The sequence below is a fragment of the Durio zibethinus genome, chromosome 11 (genome assembly GCF_047325235.1).
Source record: "Durio zibethinus cultivar Kanyao isolate XHJ-2024 chromosome 11, ASM4732523v1, whole genome shotgun sequence".
In the NCBI taxonomy this organism is placed as follows: Eukaryota; Viridiplantae; Streptophyta; class Magnoliopsida; order Malvales; family Malvaceae; genus Durio; species Durio zibethinus.
Window position 1 is genome coordinate 19,111,737 of NC_143172.1, and position 20,160 is coordinate 19,131,896.

Genomic DNA, 20,160 nt, shown 5'->3' on the forward strand with positions numbered 1-20,160 from the left:
CGGTTTATTAGACTTTTTTGTTGACGTCAGTTTTAACGATCCCAGTGGATCTTACCGTGTAAGCGACTTGGGGTCCATTGACGTGGCCAAGGGCAACATTGAAATATGAATGTTGAGGCACCCAGGGAACGAAAAAGAAAAAAGGGGAAATTTGGCAAGAAAACAGAAAAGCAGCGGTTCTTATTTTTTCCAGCGCTTAACAGCACGGCAGGAGAAGCGAGAATCCTGCAATTAAATTCCTTTGAAAGTAAGGATTATTTCTCACATTTCTTTCGAATTTGATCTGTTTTACTGTGTCTTTTTTTTTTTTTTGGATCGAAGCCTTTTGTTCTTTCTTTCGTTACTCTTAATCTGGCAGTTCTGGCCATGGATTTTTATTTTGGTTTTCCAATCTTCACAAGTTGTTAACTTTCTTCTATTTTTCATGCTTCTTCTATTATGGATTCGTAGCTAGATTTTATTTTTGTTTTTCTTCTTTGAGACGAGATCTCAATCTAATCTTTCCACTGCTCAATTGGATCTATTCCATTAATGGATACTGTCAATTTTCATTTTAATTTCCTTAAAAATTAAAACTATAAATTTCTGAAGAGATTCGTTCTTGGTTTATGGTTCGTCTTAATTATTAGTTCGATCAGATTTGGCATGTTAATATTTTGGAAGGAAACAGTGAAGGAAACAGTGAATGTTGAATGCTAGTTGCATCTTGAGAAGTTAGATTGAGAGGTAGGAAAAGCTGAAAACGAAGCAATAGTTGTTTTATTGCAGATTATTTGCCGATTGAAAAGATTCTGAAAATGATTTTGCAGGCTTATTTCTTTGTTAGATTATAAGAGTTGTTGCTTAAATAACTTAAGCAATGAAAACTGGTTTTTTGAACAATCTTTAAACGACTTGACTGGGCTGAGTTTCTTGTACTTGACTCCATTCTTTTTGATCTTTGGTTAATTCTTCTTGTTTGCCTTGTAATGTTGACTTCAATTTTCAGGATTCAGGCTGTAAATTATGACAACAAGAGACAGTTATTTTTAGTGTTGAAGTTCAGAAGGATTGAATAATTGATATTAGTAAACAAGACAGAGATGTTCTCACTCTTTTATGGACTTTGGAAGTACATATTTAGTAAGACGGAGTTTCATGTACTCATTCTTGGAATTGACAAGGCTGGGAAAACAGTAATGTCTCTCAAGTTATTTCTTTGGTTTTAAAATTAATCTTCTACTCGTCCCTGGCAGATAAGTAATGACTGCTGTAGGATTCATCCATATCAAACTGTTTGCAAAAAATTTCTGGCTTTCAGCATTGATCTTTTTTGTTATTTGTGAATTAGACATTGTTGGAGAAGTTGAAGTCATTATACTCAAACTTAGAAGGCCTACCACCTGATCGAATTGTTCCAACTGTGGGGCTTAATATTGGTCGGATTGAAGTATCAAATACGAAACTAGTGTTCTGGGACCTGGGAGGCCAGGTAAGTGGAATTCATAATATATATATATATATATAAACACAATGGATATTTCATTAATTATTCGCTATGGTGATTTGAGTGCACATTTAACTCATGCCTTTTCAATGCTACTTCTTAGTTTTGTCCAATTGAAAGCTTTCAGTCTATTCACTAATTTAGCTGCAATGTTTTTTTAACAGAACTTCTCAAAGCACTTTGTTCCTGTATCATTCAAAATGTATATAAGGGAGATAAACTGACAATATGCAGTCGCAAGTTTTTATGCTAAAACCTTGACATTTGATTTTATAGTTTTATGTCATGCATAAAACAAATGCCCAAAGCAAGCTCAATATGCAGTGCAAATTTATCTTTTTCCTATCTTTCCCAGCCTGGCCTTCGCTCAATTTGGGAGAAATACTATGAAGAGGCACATGCTGTGATATTCGTAATTGATGCTGCTTGCCCTTCACGTTTTGAAGATTCAAAATCTGCACTTGGTAAATAATGTCTAATCATTTAATGATATGGGGGCTTATTTTGTTATAGTTCCAGGGTATTGACTATAGTTTTATAACTTGTGAAGTTTTTTGATGGCGATATATTGACTTACTAATACCTTTTATTTCGTATTCAGAGAAAGTTCTTAGACACGAGGATCTGCAGGGAGCCCCTCTCTTGATATTAGCAAACAAGCAGGTACCCTTAATCCTAATCCCAGATCCCCAAAATCCAAGTTATTTAAGTAAATTACAAGTTGACAATGAAAATTCTTCCCTTTTTCTTTAAAGCATCTATGAGAATTCCTTGTTTCATATCATATATCTCTCCGTATAACATTCTTATTTATTTCTGCATTTAGTGCCTTATCTGTGGCATTTTTATGCTTTTTGGACTTGGAAACATCTGGTTTCATGTCAGCATAAATGAACTTTATTTGGCATTTAGAAAGCAGGTGGTGAAGGAAAAAGCGTTCCACATAATGGAAAATTCTTGAGCTTAGTAACTGTTATATCTGTTTTCCTTTTATTCTTTATGAGAAACACTGTGGTCAAGATTTTCTTCCATCTCCTCTTTTGAATTTGAGTGGACTATAATCAAGGTTTTAACCAGTGTGCTTCAATGCAGGACCTCTCTGAAGCTGTATCTGCTGAAGAACTTGCCCGATATCTAGATCTTAAAAAATTGGACGAAAGGGTTTACATGCTTGAGGCCATTTCTGCTTTTGATGGGTAAGCTTATTCATGAAAATCTTGTCTCCATAAAGTTTGAGCTCCATTTTCTTGTTGGATGCAGTTGGAATCTTTCATTCTATATGTACTATTGACCCTCAGTTTGGAGTATTGTACCGTCATTGTAACCATGCAGTTCACCTTAAATTTACAAAGATATAAACGTTGCAGTTTTTTTTTTTTTTAAACTGCAGGATGGGGATTAAAGAAGGTGTGGAGCGGTTAGTGGAGGTAATGGAGAGAAGCAAGAGAACTGAAAGATTGAGAATTCGTGCGGGTGTAACTGCTCCTACTTAGAGCTTAGAGGGAAAGATACCAAGTTGCAGTTGATTTGCCCTGCTTTTGTAGCTTCTGTAAATAATAAATCAGGGTTCACATTAGATTTTATATATTTTGATTAAAAGCTGATCGATTCTTTTCCACCCTCTGCAAAGTTATGTCCATTTTTTTTATTGTTTTGATGGTGTGTGAAATTCAGATGATACTGATGTCTTGCAAGTTGTCGCCATTGAAATAGCTTCTTAATTCTCATTCATACTAATTGTGAAAGATGCTGTTTTATAGGAGTATTGTTATAAATTACATACCAACATTCCTACTTGGTATTCATTCATCCAAGCGGCTTCTTGTGGAAGTGGTTTTCAATGCAATTGGGAGTGAATAAAAGAGCAAATTGTGGAGAGAAGAATATTAACTACTTAGATGCCAAAGCACAAAGATGAGTAAGCACCTGGGTAATCAGGGTGCAATACTAAGGAACTAACCATTGATACTGAGAATGAGGCCTAAGCTAAGCATTAACCAACTCATTAGAGCAAATTATTCTGCTGGGATGGGGAAATCATTAGCTCAATTTTGGCAATAGCGTTGTCTTCTTTCTCATAAAACTGTTCAAAAAATTCAAACAATTTCCTTTCAACCATCATTTTCCAAACAAGAGAACTACATCCAACAAGATCAAGGGGGCAAAAGACAGCATTTCAGAACATAGAAACACCAAGGACATGATTTAACTGACTTTTAGCAAGTTGGAAACATCTGAATAACCCAACTACCAGATTCACTTCTTGCAACTCTAAACTGCTCTAATTGTCCAAAGTGCCATCTATGGATTTCAAACTGATTGCTTTTGTGCAGCAGCACCTGCAGCATTAGCTTTTTCCTTAACAGCGGGCTGTGGTCCTGTTCAAATCAACAGACAATGGGAAGAAGGAGGAGGAGATGTTAGACTTCTCCCTCCGTAAGACAGCCAAGTTATCACGAGTAAAGGACACGTATCTAGAGACCAGCAAAAGAACACATATAAGCACGAAAAATTTTCTTGTAACATTTTTTTAATCATAAAGATCAAAATCCTTTTCCTTAAGATGAAATAGATAAACTGTCATCCAATGTTAAAAGGAAATACAATATGTGAAAAAAAAAAGGCATCCATGCTTAATTAGGTTGTCTATATATATGTTCTTTTTCATGATTTCTGTTTTCCACCTTAACAACTTCAAATGGTGAAAAGCTTAAATTTCCAGAAATTATTTGACAAGTTTGAAATGAAAATGTTCAAATAGCTTACCATCAATCTCGGCCAATAAAAGAAAAAAGATTACCAGAAATAAGGGCCTTAGGCCTGGTCTTGAACAAAATCTTCTGCTGAATAACTCCAACAACATCGAGCTCCACCTTTGATGAAGAAGTAGCCTCATCACTTTGGTCCACGTTCATGCGCTTGATTTTCTTGAGAACCAACATGGGCTTCTTCAGGGCCACTTTTGACCCTGTTAATTCATGATAGCCAACCGTGAAAGTGTAATTCTCCTGCAGAATCATTTAACATGGAGGTCTGTTAATGGGGTGGGTGGCTTTTTAACTAGTAATATTACTGTAAAAATCTAAAGCAGAAGCAGAAAAAGAACCTGGAAGGAAGGGCGGCAAAGCAGTCCGATTTGGAGGTTTTGGAGAGAATCTCGGAAGGAAGGCTGCACTTCAACCACGCCTTGCAATTCGATTATTGCCCATTCAGGGCACTTCTCAGCTCCACAGCTACACTTTACCTGGATCTGCATTTTTCTTTCACTTTATCTGCAAAAGCAAAATTCCATGAGTTAATACTAATAAATATGATTGGATTCCTCTCTGTACAAGAAACACGGGGAACATTTACTTCGACGGATTTCAATTTGATATTTGGGTAATTGACGGCAAGTAGCAACCTGGAAGGTCGCGGGTCTTATGTTTGTGTTGGTGGATGCTTCGACAGAAAATAAGGAAACCGTTCTGTCTGCACCGATTTTACGATTGCAACGACGCTGTTTAATTTTTCTTTTATGTCATTTTCCTCGAGGTCCAGGTGCATTTTACAAGCCTGTAAACTGTGAAAAATGAACCATATATATTGTAGCGTGAGAATAAGATTGCAGCTTTGATTTTCCTTTTAATGATTTTGGTTCGTTTTATGGTAGATCTAAAAGGTTGCATGGCACATTAGAAACAATACCAGGACTACAGTTAGTGTTATTTGATTTCAAATTCCAGTGTCGCACTGCCACGCTAACTAGTGAGCTCAATGATGCAAACCTCATTCTAAAATTATGTGTACTCAAGTGGTAAACAATAATTAGACTGCAGTGAAACAATGAAACATAAAGCGAAAAGTTACAAGGTTAGTAGTCTTTTCTAAATTCTAGCAAGTTTCCTGAACTATACAGAGAAGACGATAGCCTTCAGCATTCATGGCCTCGCCCCATTGCGACGATGAGTATAATTAAATATAGGATTTATAATAGGATGTTCTTTAGATATGGACTGCTCTGTGACATCGTATTGCTGACATATGAAATCAGTTTGGGAGAAGTTATCTATACCAACATTTCGCAGGGTCAAGTGACTATTGGATTGGGTCAGCGAAGTGCTCGGTTGCTGCTGAAAGTAATCCTGAGTCCCCAGACCATGCTCAACTGGAATTACCCCAGTGAGAGTTTTAATTGCAAATTCGATGCAAGGATCTGCCCAGATATCTGCCAAAGGCGTATCAAGGGATGACCTAGGCATCTCATCATTCTTGTGGCCTTTTTCAACCATTCCAGCATGTTCTTTCCGAATGGCTGGGACTGACACAGGCATATCAATACCACATCCTTGTCTTTCAACACTCCTATTTCCATTTTCTTCTCTCTCATCATGAACTTCTGGAGTAGCCAGAACTCGTGGACATTTATTACTGTTGGACTCAGAGATTTTTGGAGTATCACACGGTATTCCAGTGAGAGTTTGAATGGCAAATGCAATGCATGGATCTGTCCATAAATCTGCGAGAGGCATATCAACAAGGGATCCTGGCACCTCACTAGTTTTATCATCACTTTCGACCTTTCCAGAATGTTCTGGAATAGCAGCTTTCCCCAGCGGTAAAACACCTTTATCTTCATCAACCTTAGATTTTGTTTCTAAATTTTCAACATGACCATTTCCTGTTAGCATGTCCCCATAAGAAAGCATGTTATTTGGTGCCAATAACAGTTCCTTATTCTTAGATGCGTCAAGGCCGCAGCTTGTTTCCAGAGCAGACTCAAGTTGATCAGGCTGTTTAGAGGCCTCAAGGATACAGCTACCAGGGGAAGAATTCTTAGCTGCATCAGGTACTACACTTAATTGCGTGATTGAAGATCTGCGACCTCTAGTAGTTTTTACTTCTGGTGTTGGATCAAGTGCAACTCCAGCAAGTCGCTTTGAAGCTCGTCGAGGAATATTGAGAGCCTTTTTAAGCCTGGTCTTGCCCCTTCCCTGTTTGGTTTTTTCATTTTCAATCCTTGTCATCCCATTTTCTCTAGACTGTTTATCTAAGAGGACTCCAACTAAATTGTCCGAAGCATGTAAACCTTCATCAGAATCTTTTCCTCCTATTTGTTCTGAGTCCTTAGCTTCTGACAGGATCAAGCTGCTCAATTCAGCACCTACTCCAGCTGATATATGAAATAGAAATTGCATCAGATGCATTACCCTATCTGATCTGATCAATAAGCATATCAGTAGAACCCAACACCCCAACTTTCAGCATCAAGTAGTCCATTACCAAAGATTAAACAATATATCTTGTTCAATTATATGTTCACAAATCACTCTATATTAATTTGTCTGGATCCAACAATACCATAGAACTCTGGATCCCCCTTCCAAAAACATGATAAAATAAAACGTAAAGCAAAATAAAGAATGAAGAGAAAAGATCCATTAATAGGAAAGAAAAATAATAACATTAACCAGAGTTTTAGGGGATTGCAAATTTAAACCTTTATGCTGATCAGGAGCCTGTTTAGAGAGGAATGTCTGTTCTCCTGTACTGGCAGAAGTAAGCATCTCTTCTTCCTTTGTTATCCCACTCAAATTTGAAACCTGTTCTGCACTCTGTCCCTCTGTTTCATCAGTTGTTCCATTCACAGCTACCTTCTGTTGCAAAACAATGGCAGGCTCCTAAATGACAAAGGAATAAAATAATCAAGAACAGGTCAAGTTTTGCATATCAATATCCAGATAGAACGACTGAGAACAATTTCTTGAGTAGAGAAATAGGTGTTAATGCTGCCTCAAACACTAATTGAGGGATGACACCATTCAACAAATAAGACAAATCTTTGAAGTGATTGGTTATTGCAGTCTTGGATTTTACGGGTTTATACATATCTATATTAAATGTCAATTCTGAAGGCTGATCATCATCAAGAGGCTTGTACAATGGTACCAACATTCAGGATAAATGGACTTCTGCATAACCCTAATAATAAAGATTAACCAGACGTTTGGACATTTTTGACGTATTTGTCTGACAACCCTTATTATTTCACAGAGGCAAGAGGCAACATTCAAGCAGCACAAGCTGGTCTCTTGATAAATGTTTGCTTTTATTAAGGAGTATTAGTCCCATTACTTTAGACAGAAATGACCAGCAAGAAGGTGAAGAAAATGCAAACACAGCAATCTAAGAATTTAAAGCAATCTAAGAATTTAAAACATACTTCAATCATGAAAAGCTTGTAATGCTGAATCACTTCTGGTATGGTAGCAGAGCAACTTGGAGTCCAGGTATTTTCAAGGTTTAGAAACCTTGCTAAACAATAATTTCTCAGAATCACATAATTTAGAATCTAAATACATATAAACATATTCATCCAGGATATACAAAAAAATAATCATAAAAAATGTATAGAAATTACACAAACACATGCGCGCATGCACACACACATAGGCATAATCCATTTGTCAAGAGAAAGACAAAGGCAATGGTTCCAAAACAAGAGAATTTCAATTTTAGGAAAATGTGCAATAAGATAAAACATAAACTTGATCTTCAACTTCATACTCTATGAGTGAAATGCAAGTACTTGTCTCACAGATTTCTAACTGTTCACAGGATTAGCAACAATCATGTGTATTCTGATTTTTCTAACGCCAGAGTGTGCATTTTAATACCAATGCCCATCATCCTAAGACTTTGGCTAAAGAATAGTAGAAATAACCAGAGGCAAGACAGTACTGCTGATCAACAAATCCAATTGACTAATAAATGTAACCATGGAAATTAAAAAAGTAGAGAACCAAAAGGTAAGCAAAGTTTCTTATAGAATTAACTGAGAAATACAACTATAGAAACTAGGAGAATCCAAACATGATTTCACATACACAGATATTATCTTCTTCCAAGTCATCATCATTGCTGCCCTTGTCCTTCGGCTTGAAAGCAAGCCTTCCAAGCTCCCCGGTTTCAACATAACGAAGTGCATCCTTCATGGAACGAAATACATATCCACTCACAGGATCAGTGTAAAACTGCAGAAATTAAATATCAATTAAAGTAGAAGTGGGCAGCAGCTAATAGGCAAGGCAACAAATCAACTTTAAAGCAAGAATAATTGAAAGATCACAAACCAAGGCAAATCAATGTCCACGACCATGACAGGACCAGGATGCTTACTATGAACTACTGGTAAATTTTCTTTAGAAAGTATGCAGACAACTATAAGAAAAAAGTTTTAGTACCGCATCTTTTCTGACTCTATGTGCCCTCTTTGTTATCTTGACTTCCTTAGTCCATCCTGGAGGTAACCCTTCCGCTGCAGCCTTCTCAACTGTAACCTAGATTGCTTGAACAATAAAAATTTTCTGATTTAGTAAAAAATTTTGGCAAATATTAACAAGCATATAAAGTTAAAGGGAAGGAAAAAATTTCATCAACAGACATTTTTTGAAGATTGCTTGCCAGACACCTTTTCCTTCTCTTCTGTTTTAGAACCACGCCTGTCAAGATAGCAAGACACCTCTGCCCGGGAAAGGAATCTAAGTTCACCACAGGGAGCATAGTAACACTGCAATAAGCCCAAATGTCATGTAAGCTTTGCATGAATCATCTTGCATTCAGAGTTGTTGCCAGTAAAGACGTTTTATGTGTTTGATGGATCCAACATAAGTCTCAACTAGCGTTCAGAAATCAAGAAGAGAAATAATTCAGAAGAACTGCTATGCCAAAAGAAGAAGCTGGTACAAGACATTTGAATACAGAGAATAATATTAATGTATGCTAGCAGATCCATGTGTCGTACCAAAGAAACCACAAAAAATTAAAGATTACTGAAACAGAAGCATAACAAAAACAAGTGTTTTCCCCTCACTTAACATAATATTATTTGATCTCCTTTTATTTTCCAAGAAGAAAGGGTAGGGTAGAAGATAGAAAAGCATTCTCTTCATTTGCAGCATTGCATCCGCTGCAGATAAAGACAAGGACGAAAGGCACAAAGGACACTTAAGTGCATTTCAGAACTCTAATAAGAATGTTTCTCACAAGGCAACCCAGTCCTAATCAATATGTTTAAGGCCCAGCCCAGAAAATAAGAAAAATATATTGCTAGAATTCAACGGAGATCTACCATCAAGCATGCTGCAGAAGGGTGCCAGATGGACCCCTTTTAAAGATAACTTCTATATCTCCAAGATCATGAAAATCAGCTTTTTCCTTCTCAAAATTCTCACAATTCAATTTGACTCTAGTTTCATATTGGATTAAACAATCAAGATATTATGCCAATGATATGAGAATGTTGGAAACATTTGCGTGTTAAAATTTTTCAGTAAGTGGGTTACTACTAATTGGTGATTTTAATATTTAACAAAATAGACTAATAAATTTAGTTGTAATACGAGAAAAGCATGAGAGCTCAAATAATTTAATATGATCACCTAAGTATGGACTTTACACATCTTATTAGGTCAGTATGTTTTAGCGGTTGTATAGGCCTTTAACCCGATAAACCTTTGATTGGGAGGTTTCTAGGGTTTTAATATAAATTGGCTAAAGTCCCCTCCTTCCTTCTAAGTAACTGGTATCTACCCATTTCGAGCCATCAATAAGAGAAGAGCTAAAAGGAAGATCTAGTCTCTTAAGGAATTGATGTTGCTTCTGCTTATCGATTATGATTAACCAAACAAGTACGCAATATAATTAAATTTGGTGTTCTAATATTTACATATGGTTCTTGGGATTTAGAATTATGCTTACATATGGTATCAGAACCTTCTTAGGTGAAATTAGGACCCAAATTTATGATTTTTAAATTTTAATTTAGCATGAAATTAAGTTTTGAGGGGAAATCTTGTGATTGCCGCAATCCAACTTTCTAATATTATTTTTCCAAAATTGATTTGGTGCTTTTGTTCTCCTCTGCAAGAGGATTAAAACCATGTATGAAATGTTTCCTAATTCATCATATAAAGAGAAAAATCAGGTTTTAAAGATATAGGTTCAAAATTTAAACCAAATTCAAGACTTAATTAAAACCTTGATATTTTATGTGTTTTAATTCAAATTGGTTCTTGAAAATTGTTACCCACATACTATAAAGATGAAACAAAGTGTTTAATTCCATAAAATTTTGGATTATAAGCCCAAATTTGAATAAAACCAAATTGGATTATGTATAAGTTTTTAATCTGAAAATTTGGCTCAAATTTATATTGATTCATGTTGTTTTGATGCAAATTGATGCATGGGCTTTGTAAATTTATTTGTTAATTAAAGTTTAAAAGATTTAATTGCATAAAAAATCAAAGAAAACCATGAAATTTGAAGAAAGCTTGACATGGGTTAAATATAGGTTTAACAATCTAGTTTCTTTCGGTCAATTGATCTTGTTTTTGTAGTTTTTGATGTGGGTTTTCATATAGGTTGGATAAAACAATGACTTAATTGAGTTTTAAAAAGTTCAATTTCATGAAAAACACAAGAAAAAGCATCAAAATCGAGCTTAAAACAAGAAAAAGACCCGAACAAGTCAAAATAGGATCTAACTGGGACTCCATTAGATGTTGAAGACAACCTCCCAATAGATGCAAGACAAATCACACTCTCGACTGGTGGCACGTGTGGTTTACCCCAATAGCTTATATATGATTTTTCTATTATTGTTTTGGAATTTTTTTATTGCATGATATTTATTATTTTATATTCATGCATAATTCAATAATTATTATATATTATACACATGTTTTCTAAGAAATTATTTCATGATAAAATATTTTGGCATGCTGTGAATCAATTAGAGATATGTACTCTCCCTATATGTTGTTTAAAATTTACATACTCTCAACGTAAAGTTATGTGCATAATTGAATAAAATTAGTAAAATTTGTTTTTATTAATTTTTGGCTATCCATTTAAAATGCAACATGCATTATTTTGAAAGGCAAATTAGGTCTGAACTCCATGAGGTTTAGGTACAGCTAGTATCAATTGGTAATTTACTTTATAATTTTCATTTGATCATTAGATAATATTGAATTATTATTTATATGAAATAATTGAAGTGTAAAATTATTGCCTTGATTTATTTTTTCCATGACTATGTTGACATTATCTATCATCATTAATTTGTGAAATTTATATTGTGATGGATGGTACATAAGAATAAATTATGGATTTAATATTGATTTATTCATGAATTTCAAGACACTTTGATTTTGAATGCAATAAATTAATTTTGATCTAGTGAGACACATTCGCTCTAAGTATCTCACAAGGAGAGATCATATTTATAATGATCCATCGAGATACACATTAATTATTAGTGGCTCACATAGGAATGATAAGCTTTTTAAGTATTTAATGACTCAAAGAGATACATAATTGTTAAGTATTTCGCAAGAGTGGTCAAATTGCATACACTTAGTTAAGTATATCAAATTAAAGTTATGAGCAATCTAAGTTTCTCGGTGTAAAAATATACAAGTAGTTAATATGAGTGTTGGCTACCAAAGTGGCTCACTTATTGAAACTTGCAAGATTTTCTCATTTACAGGAACGGGAGTATTGTCAAATTACCTTATACAATTGCCTGCCCAAATGGGTTTATTGTGTTTGGTAATTTAAAGTGGACATGAAGCATCACGATTGATGGTATACTGCTTTGGAAGGTTTAACACAAAAGGGGATAGGCTTTTCGAAAATTAGAATATTTTCGTAATGACTTCATGTGAAAAATGCCTAATCGCATATCACATTCTCTACCCAAAGGAAAGTTTGTGATGATGCATTTGGACTTTTTAATTTAATTATTAATAACACATCATGAGCTAGTGCAATTTGTATGGATTATTGCTCATATGTGAAAAGTTACATTCTTTTGTCTCGAATATTACAGTTGATTTAGTAATAAAAATTAAATAGCTCTAATTAATAGTGATAAAAAGTGATTTAGAGCTTAACTAAGTCATGGGTGTTTTCTTGGACATAATCGTTAAGTATTAAACATTTTGTTAATTATTGTCCAATTGTTATAATGTTACATTTTATGATAATAAAAATCTTTTACTTAAGACAATTTGTGAATCCTTTAAATATTGTCTAGTCATATGAATCCATTAAAATTATTGTCACAAGCATGATCAGTAAATTTGTTATATTACTTTGTTTTAGTTTATCATCGTTTAATAAAGTGGTTTTATAAAGAATCATACTTATGCAAAATGTCATAGGTGAAATTAAATTTGATTGTTTTCAAAGTATATGTTATGTGTAATAACTATGTTTAGTATGCTTACAATGTTTTAATTTTATATATCACATAATTATGATTTGGAATTTTAAGCATTAAGTTTAAAGCCTAATAAAATGCATAATGTGATATATATTTTTGAAACTCTTGTTTTTCATAGACATATGAAATAGTATTATTGGCTATAATGATTTATATAAGACATTTAGATTTTATGATAATCTACGAAAACAGTGAAAGAGTATTGTTGTTAAAAATTATGTAATTATGTTATGAGAAATAACACGTGTTAAATAATTGCATAGCGAATTTGTTTCACATAAATTGTTAGACTAGCTTTTAAAATCTTTTGTTTTTACAAAATACTTATTAAATCAAGTATGCTCTCATAAGATACTAATTATTTTATAATTATGATATTATAATATGTTGAAAGAGCAACAAGTAAAAATTTATTTTTTAATAAGTATTTGGAGCATGTCTTTTGGTATCATGAAATTTGGTAAATATTATCATAAGGATCCTACGTAATAAAAAATGAGTTGTGAAAGTAAATTGATACAAGTAAAAGTTTCAGTCAAGTTGGTAAAATTAGTTTTGCGAATTTCAATATGTTAAAGGTTTTGACTAAAATATAATGTTGTTAAGGCTTACTAGATTAACTTACCTTAATGTTTGTGTCACAACTCATGTTTGGTAATATTGAAAATATTATATTTCTCACATGAACATTATCATGTACATGAAATTGATTTATACTATAATTATAATCTGTATATGTTTATCTAGAAAATATGCATTGTTGGCATTCATCATACACTGTTATGTTGAGATTTATGGTATGAAGATTGTGTAATTTGTTGAAACTCATAAATATAAAGTATCTGTATAAGTAGTTGTTCTTTTTGACCGGTCAAATTTTAATTTTGAAATTTCTTATAGTCATGCTTGAAAGATTGAAATGCCATATAAATGTATTACTAATTATTAAGACAATTTACTTGGTAGTATGGAATATGATTTGAAAATTTTTAAAGTGCATAAAATGATAAGGGACATTCTAAGTTTTAACTTTTAGTGATCTATATAGGTACATTTAGATTAGTATCTCACTTGGAGTGATATATGTATAAAAAGACATAAGAAAAATTAGTAAAACTATAATGATTATAAAATTTCTTATGTTTTTATCAAATTGTCTCTAAGTTTCTACATATGATTACCTGCCCAAAAAGAGTGATTATATGTTTTTAATTTAGAGATAATTGTAAAATATTTTATTGAGTGAAAATATACATAGATTTGGAGAATTTATCTGCCTAAAAAGGATATATTTTTTAAAGTCTTTGTGTCATAACGTATAGATTTGTGGACCTACCACTAGACATGGATGAAAGGTGTCACCACCAATCTTTTTTGTTTAGGTATGATTGACCACCTGGTACATATTCTGATCCACGAAACCGGATGTTAAGTTCAAGAGTCGGTTATGCATGATGAATATTATAACACTCCCACAACGTCCATCCAAAGGATGGTATCAATTTGATTTCAAATCCTCCAAGCCTTGATCATATTTGTAATTTATCGAATTAATTTAATATTGAAAATTAGTCTTAAAATTATCCTAATAGTTTGGTAGCAATCTTAAGGTAATTTTCTCACCTCAAGAGTATTCATAAAAACTAGTGTCTCATTTTGAAAAAAGCTCCGTCATCGGATTTATTAACATATTTTATTTAAAAAAAATTAATAAAATCTCCCAATAGTTTGGTAGGACTTAAAAATAAATCTTCCAATAGGTTAGAGGATAAAAATTATTTTTTTTATTTAAAAAAAATTATTTATGGAACTTCCTAATAGTTTGGTGGATTCTATTTTAAAAATTAAACCATGAAAATTCTCCAATAGTTTAGTGAAATTCATGAATTTATTTTGTAAGGATTTTTATTTGAAAAAAATTTTTTTTATTTTTATTGAAAGGATTTTTTTATATAAATACTTTTTTGAAAAATTTATTAGAAAAGATTTTTTTTGTAGAATCATTTTTCTTTTTTTTTTAAAAAAAATTCATTTACTTTCAAAAATAAAATGGCCGAAATAAAATTTCTTAAAAATAAAACCAGAAAAAAAATAAAAAATAAAATGAGCTAAAAAAATAAAATAAAATAAAAAAATCAAAATAAAATGAAAATGAAAAAAGAAAAACCTGCCTTCGGGTCGGGTCAGTACCAGGATCAATGCACGGATCCTCATCAGGTCACCCGCGGGTCAGAGCTTCCAAAACGTTGTCATTCCGCAGTAGTATAAAAATTAAAGCTTCAGCGTTTTCTTCAGAATTACCTGAGCCACTCCACCTCTAGCTTTAAGATTCTCTTCCTTCTATCTAAAATCCCTCAAGAAATCCGTCGAAAACTTTAACCGAAAACTGGGAATTCCATCGGTTTCTAAAAAAGTCACCGAAAAATTCAACCGAAAACTGAAAAACCCATCGGTTTCTGGAAAGATAGCTGGAATATGGTCGAAAAATTCAACCGGTTGCCGAAAACTTCATCAAAAAACTCATGTTCATCCCAAAAAACCCAAAAATTTCCAAAAAAAACCCAGATTTCTTCAAATTTTTTCAGATTTCTCTTAAATTTGCTCCGATTGCTCCCAAAATTATCCAAAATCCTAATTCCAACCCCAAAAACCTAAAATCAAACCTAAAAACTTTAGATTGAACCCAAAATCCCCAAAATCAAACTTTTAGAATATTCCTACTGCCAAAATTTTCCAGACCTTTCTCTTTACGAATTTTCTCTATGTGTATATCCTCTGTAGAGCTTATTCAATTTATAGGCAGCCCTAGGACTAATTTTAGGAAATGAAAAAAATCAATCCCAGGCTTGAATCCTAGGATTGCATTTTATCCAGTGTGATTTTTTGTCCAAAATTCCAGTAATTGTATCAAAACTTTGACCAAAGGATTTTGATCCTGATTCCCTTTTCCTGTTCACGTAGATTGGAACAAAAAAGGAAATAAGAAAATAAAGAAAAGGAAAAGGAAAAAAAGACGAAAATAAAATATAATATAATAACAATATACCATAATACTATATTATAATATTTACTATAATAACAAAAATACAAAAGAAATCGATCCAATTAGGCCCTAACACAAATGGGCGTCTACACTTTGCATCTTTCATTGTTTTAAAGTGTGATCACACAAAGAATAATATTTTCTTTAAAAGAATGTCCAAAATTAAATTTATAATGTGGCACCTTGATTGTTTTTATAACAGTAGTAAAGATATTAACTTGATTAAAGTCTTATCTACTTAGATTATTGGTTGGCCTTTGTACTCAATTTCAATATGCTAGGAAAATATCATCATATGTTAATGTCTGCCATGAGTGATAAGTTCTTAAATATTTTGTACAACATAGTAAATGTATAAATTGTTAGTCACTTTAATTTATCACATCTAAGGATATACATCTGTTGCATGGTGTCTTATGATAGCCAAAAGGGTTAGCTTCCACACAAGAAAGTTTTAGAGCTATTATGATATCTCAATTTGACTTAAGTAAAATTAAGAGTTGTTGAAATATAATTTCATTTAATAAATATTTATTTTGGTTGTTTAACTCTCAATTAAGATATTGGTTAGATTATCTTAGTTATTATTATCAAACCTAGCAGTTATCAATTTTAAAGGGCATATTGTTATCATTTATTGACAATGTGTTTTAAAGAAATTTTAATATTTTCTTTTAAGAAACTCTCACATGAGGGGGAAAATATTGTTTTATACTTATCACAGTATGAGAGTTTTGAGAAATGAAGTTTTGTAAAAATAAGCAAAACTATTTGCTTTGTTAGTTCAATTCCTTTCTTGATAATCTTCCCCAAATTTTGTTGCTTTACTTTTGAGAGAGAACAAGAATTTTATAAGTGTCTCCCATTTCACTTCCCTTATTTTAAATTATATATAAACTAATTTTGAGAATTATTTCAACGAATGATAATATAAAGGTTTTGATTTTTTATTATTATTATCATTATTATTAATTTATTAATGCCAAAAACTATTCTTTTAAAGGAAGTAAAAATTAGTGGGAGTTCTTCTACATATATTTTAAAGTAGTAAAGACTCATAAATGCCCTAAAGTTCTTGTTTTGGAGATATCATATGTGTTAAGGTCAGTAAGAGTGAATAAGCTATTGGATTAAGCATGTTTTAGATATAAAAATTGGCAACTCAATGAATTCCAAATTTATTGAAAATGATCTCATGTTAAGACATTGAGAATTTTGTATTGTATGAACATATGAAAATGAAAATTTGTTCATTTGTAAGTGGTTTTTTAAAGTTACATCATGGAAGTTCAAGAACAATAGTGGTTATCACATTTGGCATAAGGGCAAACAATACATAATTTTATTATGACTCCATTTATTGAACTACTCATTATTATTCAAATTTTGATTGGAGCATGTTTGTGATTCGCTGGATCAGTGAGAGACACTGTGATTTGATAAAATGATATCTTCTCTCTGTTTGTGGTATTACTAAGCTCATAATATGGATATCTACAGGTATTGAAAATAGAACCTGTTAAGGTATTGGGTTTAGTATGGCAATGATGCATTGTAAATTTACTTTTGAAACTATTATTGTTTTGGGTTTCTTTACTTTGTTAAATGCATTGCATGTGATTGCTAATTACCTACAAGACATAGTTTGAGATGAATAAGTCCATGAGGTGCCATCAAGTTAAGTGGAACCCATTGTTTTATATATACATCATAGTTGTTATTTGTATATATGTTTATTATTGCCTATGCACATCTTACATTGACATGTCATATTATAAAATCTTAAGACTTGGTATTTGTCTTAAGTACGACTTTAATGTCATTTGAGTATGTCTCATAAATGATACCAGCAAGTAACCTAGAGGATATAGAGGAGACACACAAGCACATCTGGATGTCATGACAGTTTCTTAGCAAGTTTAGAGAAATCGACTAGAGAACTAACAATGAAAATAACACATTGAGATCATATTTAGGTGTTATTTTCTTGCTACACAGTCACACTAAGATCCATTGTCAATAGAGTTTCTGGTACTTGTAACCATGTATTAGTCTTGTGTTAATAAAGGACATAATGGCTGCCATGATTCAATATTAGATAGTTTTATTAGATAGGATCATTACAATGTTGTCTCAAGGACTAACTTGTTTTTAAAGCTATGCCCACATCAAAGTAAAGTTAATCAGCCTAAAGTCCTGTTTTCTAAATTATATTTTCTTACAATCAAACAACCCAATTAATATTGCCCAAGTGAGAGAATGTTAGAATTTTTCAAGTAAGTAGGCTACTATTAATTGGTGATTTTAATGTTTAACAAAACAGGCTGATAAATTTAATCATAATACGAGAAAAGTATGAGAGTTCAAATAATTTAATGTGATCACCTAAATATGGGTTTTACACATCTTATTACGTCAGTATGGTTTAACGACTATGTAGGTCTTTAACCCGGTAAACCTTTGATGGGAGGTTTCTAGAGTTTTAATATAAATTGGCTAAAGTTTCCTCTTCATTTTTAAGTAACGGTATCTACCCATTGAGAGCCAGTAGTAAGAGAAGAGTGAAGAAGACCTAGTCTCTTCAGAAATTGGTGTTGCTTCCGCCTATCAACTATGACTGTCCAAACAAATACCTAACATAATTAAATTTGATGTTTTAATATTCATATATGATTCTTGGAATTTAAAATTATGCTTACATTACGGTCTAATGATTTCATTTTCCATCAAAACCTTATCTCCAACAAATTTTATTTTTAAGAAATTAAAGAATTTGACAGTCCACCTATAGCTTTACATAAGTTATCCAGAAGCATTTGTTACCTTCAAACAAAAAACAAGTTAAAATCCATTAAAACTCTTCATTAACCAATTATCACCGCATCATCGACCCTCCAACAGCTACAAAATCAAATGCATAAAGTAGTTCCTATTTTCTAAGTAGAGGGGGAAATCACTTCCTTATCTACCCTAGCCGCAAAGAAAAAGCAGGGGAAACTGAAAAAACACAATAAATATAAAAGGAGCTAAATACAACAGTTACAATAGTAAAATCCGAAAGAAATTTACGGTTGCAGTTAAATATCTTATCTTTCTCATGCTATAGACTCGGAACACACAAACACAAAAAATAATACCACTAGTAATGACGCAAAAAAGCAGAAGCTCGAAATTGAAGTCCCAAAAGTAAAATTAAGTAAAACAAACCAAGGATCTTACATTTCTAAAGCTAAAACTTTGATATAAAACCAAATAGCTGAAATAACAGAATCTTAGAAACTGGGTTTTCTTTATTAAATGAAATAATAAATTTACACTTACCTTATCTTTTTTACCATTCCTTCTCTGTCTCACTTCCACTTTCCAGCCAGGTGGTAGCCAGTCATCGGTTGTCTGGTCCTCCATTTTTTTTTTTACAAGTCTTTGGGCTTACCGATAGCAACTTCCGGCGACAAGGGAAAGAAGAAGAGAAAAAAATGGGTGTTTCTCTTTATTAAGTTTGTATACCTGTGAAGGAGAGTCAAAAGCCTATTAAAAAAAAAAAAAAAAGAGAAGACCGGAAAGTGTAAAATTCAGACGAAAGGGTTTCCTCAGAACCACGTGTTGCCAAACTTACTGTGTTTCAATTGGAGATACGGTTCAAACGTGTCCCCTCAACAGCATATTCCGTAAGTTGCGTTTAGATTTTAATAGATTTTTAGTTAAAAAATACAGTCGAATGTGAACCGCTGAAGTGTAAAAACTAAGAGACATAGTGCTTCGTTAACCGTGGGGTTGTAACTCTTTGGACCAAACTGTCCTCCCTTTTGTCGTCAAGTGTTCAACTTATTTTCGGGCAAAAACTACTTGATACTGGAGTCTCCTCCAGTCTCCACCATGGCAGCGATGGGATGGGATACAAGGATTGACACAGCATGATGATCTATTTTTATCGTGGGGTATGGAAGTAGGGGATTATTTCTATTTGCCGCATAGATTGGGGACTTTCGTACTCGTATCGGTTTATCTACCCAGTCAGCGACGTGTCCCCGTACTTCACCCTTCAGGTAAGTATCCTGTTCTATTACTGCTTTTGTCGTTGGAGGTGGGCTTCTTTTGCCCAATGAACTTTTCAGTTTGCAGAACATTAAAGACTGTGGACCAACGTGATGAGATCTTACCAAATCTCTCGGCCTACTTTCCTATTAAGATTTGAGAATGTAATTATCAAATATTATCAAAAAAATTATATTTAGGTATGATAATTTATATATTTATATTATATTTATTTTGTATCAAATATATATAAAAAAATTATTGTATTATAATTTTTATTAATATATCAAATAAAAAAAATTTATTTTTTTTTAATTCATATAT

The 20,160-nt window shown here is 32.6% G+C and overlaps 3 protein-coding genes across 15 annotated transcripts; 1 reads left to right on the forward strand and 2 right to left on the reverse strand.

The window, feature by feature from the left end:
* The first annotated feature begins 88 nt into the window (after positions 1 to 88).
* On the forward strand, positions 89 to 3,248 carry LOC111289392 (uncharacterized). The gene is made up of 7 exons (XM_022880395.2): positions 89 to 247; positions 989 to 1,175; positions 1,331 to 1,471; positions 1,842 to 1,950; positions 2,088 to 2,149; positions 2,579 to 2,682; positions 2,877 to 3,248. Exons 2-7 carry the CDS (start codon positions 1,083 to 1,085, stop codon positions 2,977 to 2,979), a joined length of 612 nt encoding a protein of 203 aa, XP_022736130.1. The 5' UTR covers positions 89 to 247; positions 989 to 1,082; the 3' UTR covers positions 2,980 to 3,248.
* Positions 3,249 to 3,535: 287 nt separating this feature from the next.
* LOC111289395 (uncharacterized) lies at positions 3,536 to 7,092 on the reverse strand. 3 transcript variants are annotated; one of them, XM_089768186.1, is made up of 4 exons: positions 6,966 to 7,092; positions 4,593 to 4,758; positions 4,287 to 4,494; positions 3,536 to 3,864 (listed from the first exon to the last, which is right to left on the reverse strand). In XM_089768186.1, the coding sequence occupies exons 2-4, from the start codon at positions 4,740 to 4,742 to the stop codon at positions 3,797 to 3,799; spliced, it is 426 nt and encodes a 141-aa protein (XP_089624312.1). In that variant the 5' UTR covers positions 4,743 to 4,758; positions 6,966 to 7,092; the 3' UTR covers positions 3,536 to 3,796. The 3 variants fall into 3 exon arrangements, with proteins under 3 accessions (XP_089624312.1, XP_022736135.2, XP_022736134.2); XM_022880400.2 differs by lacking the exon at positions 6,966 to 7,092 and adding an exon at positions 4,890 to 5,119; XM_022880399.2 differs by lacking the exon at positions 6,966 to 7,092 and adding an exon at positions 4,841 to 5,115.
* LOC111289389 (uncharacterized) lies at positions 5,281 to 19,769 on the reverse strand. Of its 11 annotated transcripts, none has more exons than XM_089768180.1 (8): positions 19,418 to 19,454; positions 19,123 to 19,308; positions 14,930 to 15,707; positions 8,910 to 9,035; positions 8,710 to 8,805; positions 8,353 to 8,499; positions 6,966 to 7,146; positions 5,281 to 6,638 (listed from the first exon to the last, which is right to left on the reverse strand). In XM_089768180.1, exons 6-8 carry the CDS (start codon positions 8,458 to 8,460, stop codon positions 5,407 to 5,409), a joined length of 1,521 nt encoding a protein of 506 aa, XP_089624306.1. In that variant the 5' UTR covers positions 8,461 to 8,499; positions 8,710 to 8,805; positions 8,910 to 9,035; positions 14,930 to 15,707; positions 19,123 to 19,308; positions 19,418 to 19,454; the 3' UTR covers positions 5,281 to 5,406. The 11 variants fall into 11 exon arrangements, with proteins under 11 accessions (XP_089624306.1, XP_089624309.1, XP_089624303.1 ...); XM_089768183.1 differs by having other exon boundaries at positions 8,710 to 8,813; XM_089768177.1 differs by lacking the exon at positions 14,930 to 15,707 and having other exon boundaries at positions 8,353 to 8,454; positions 19,418 to 19,769.
* Positions 19,770 to 20,160: the final 391 nt, after the last annotated feature.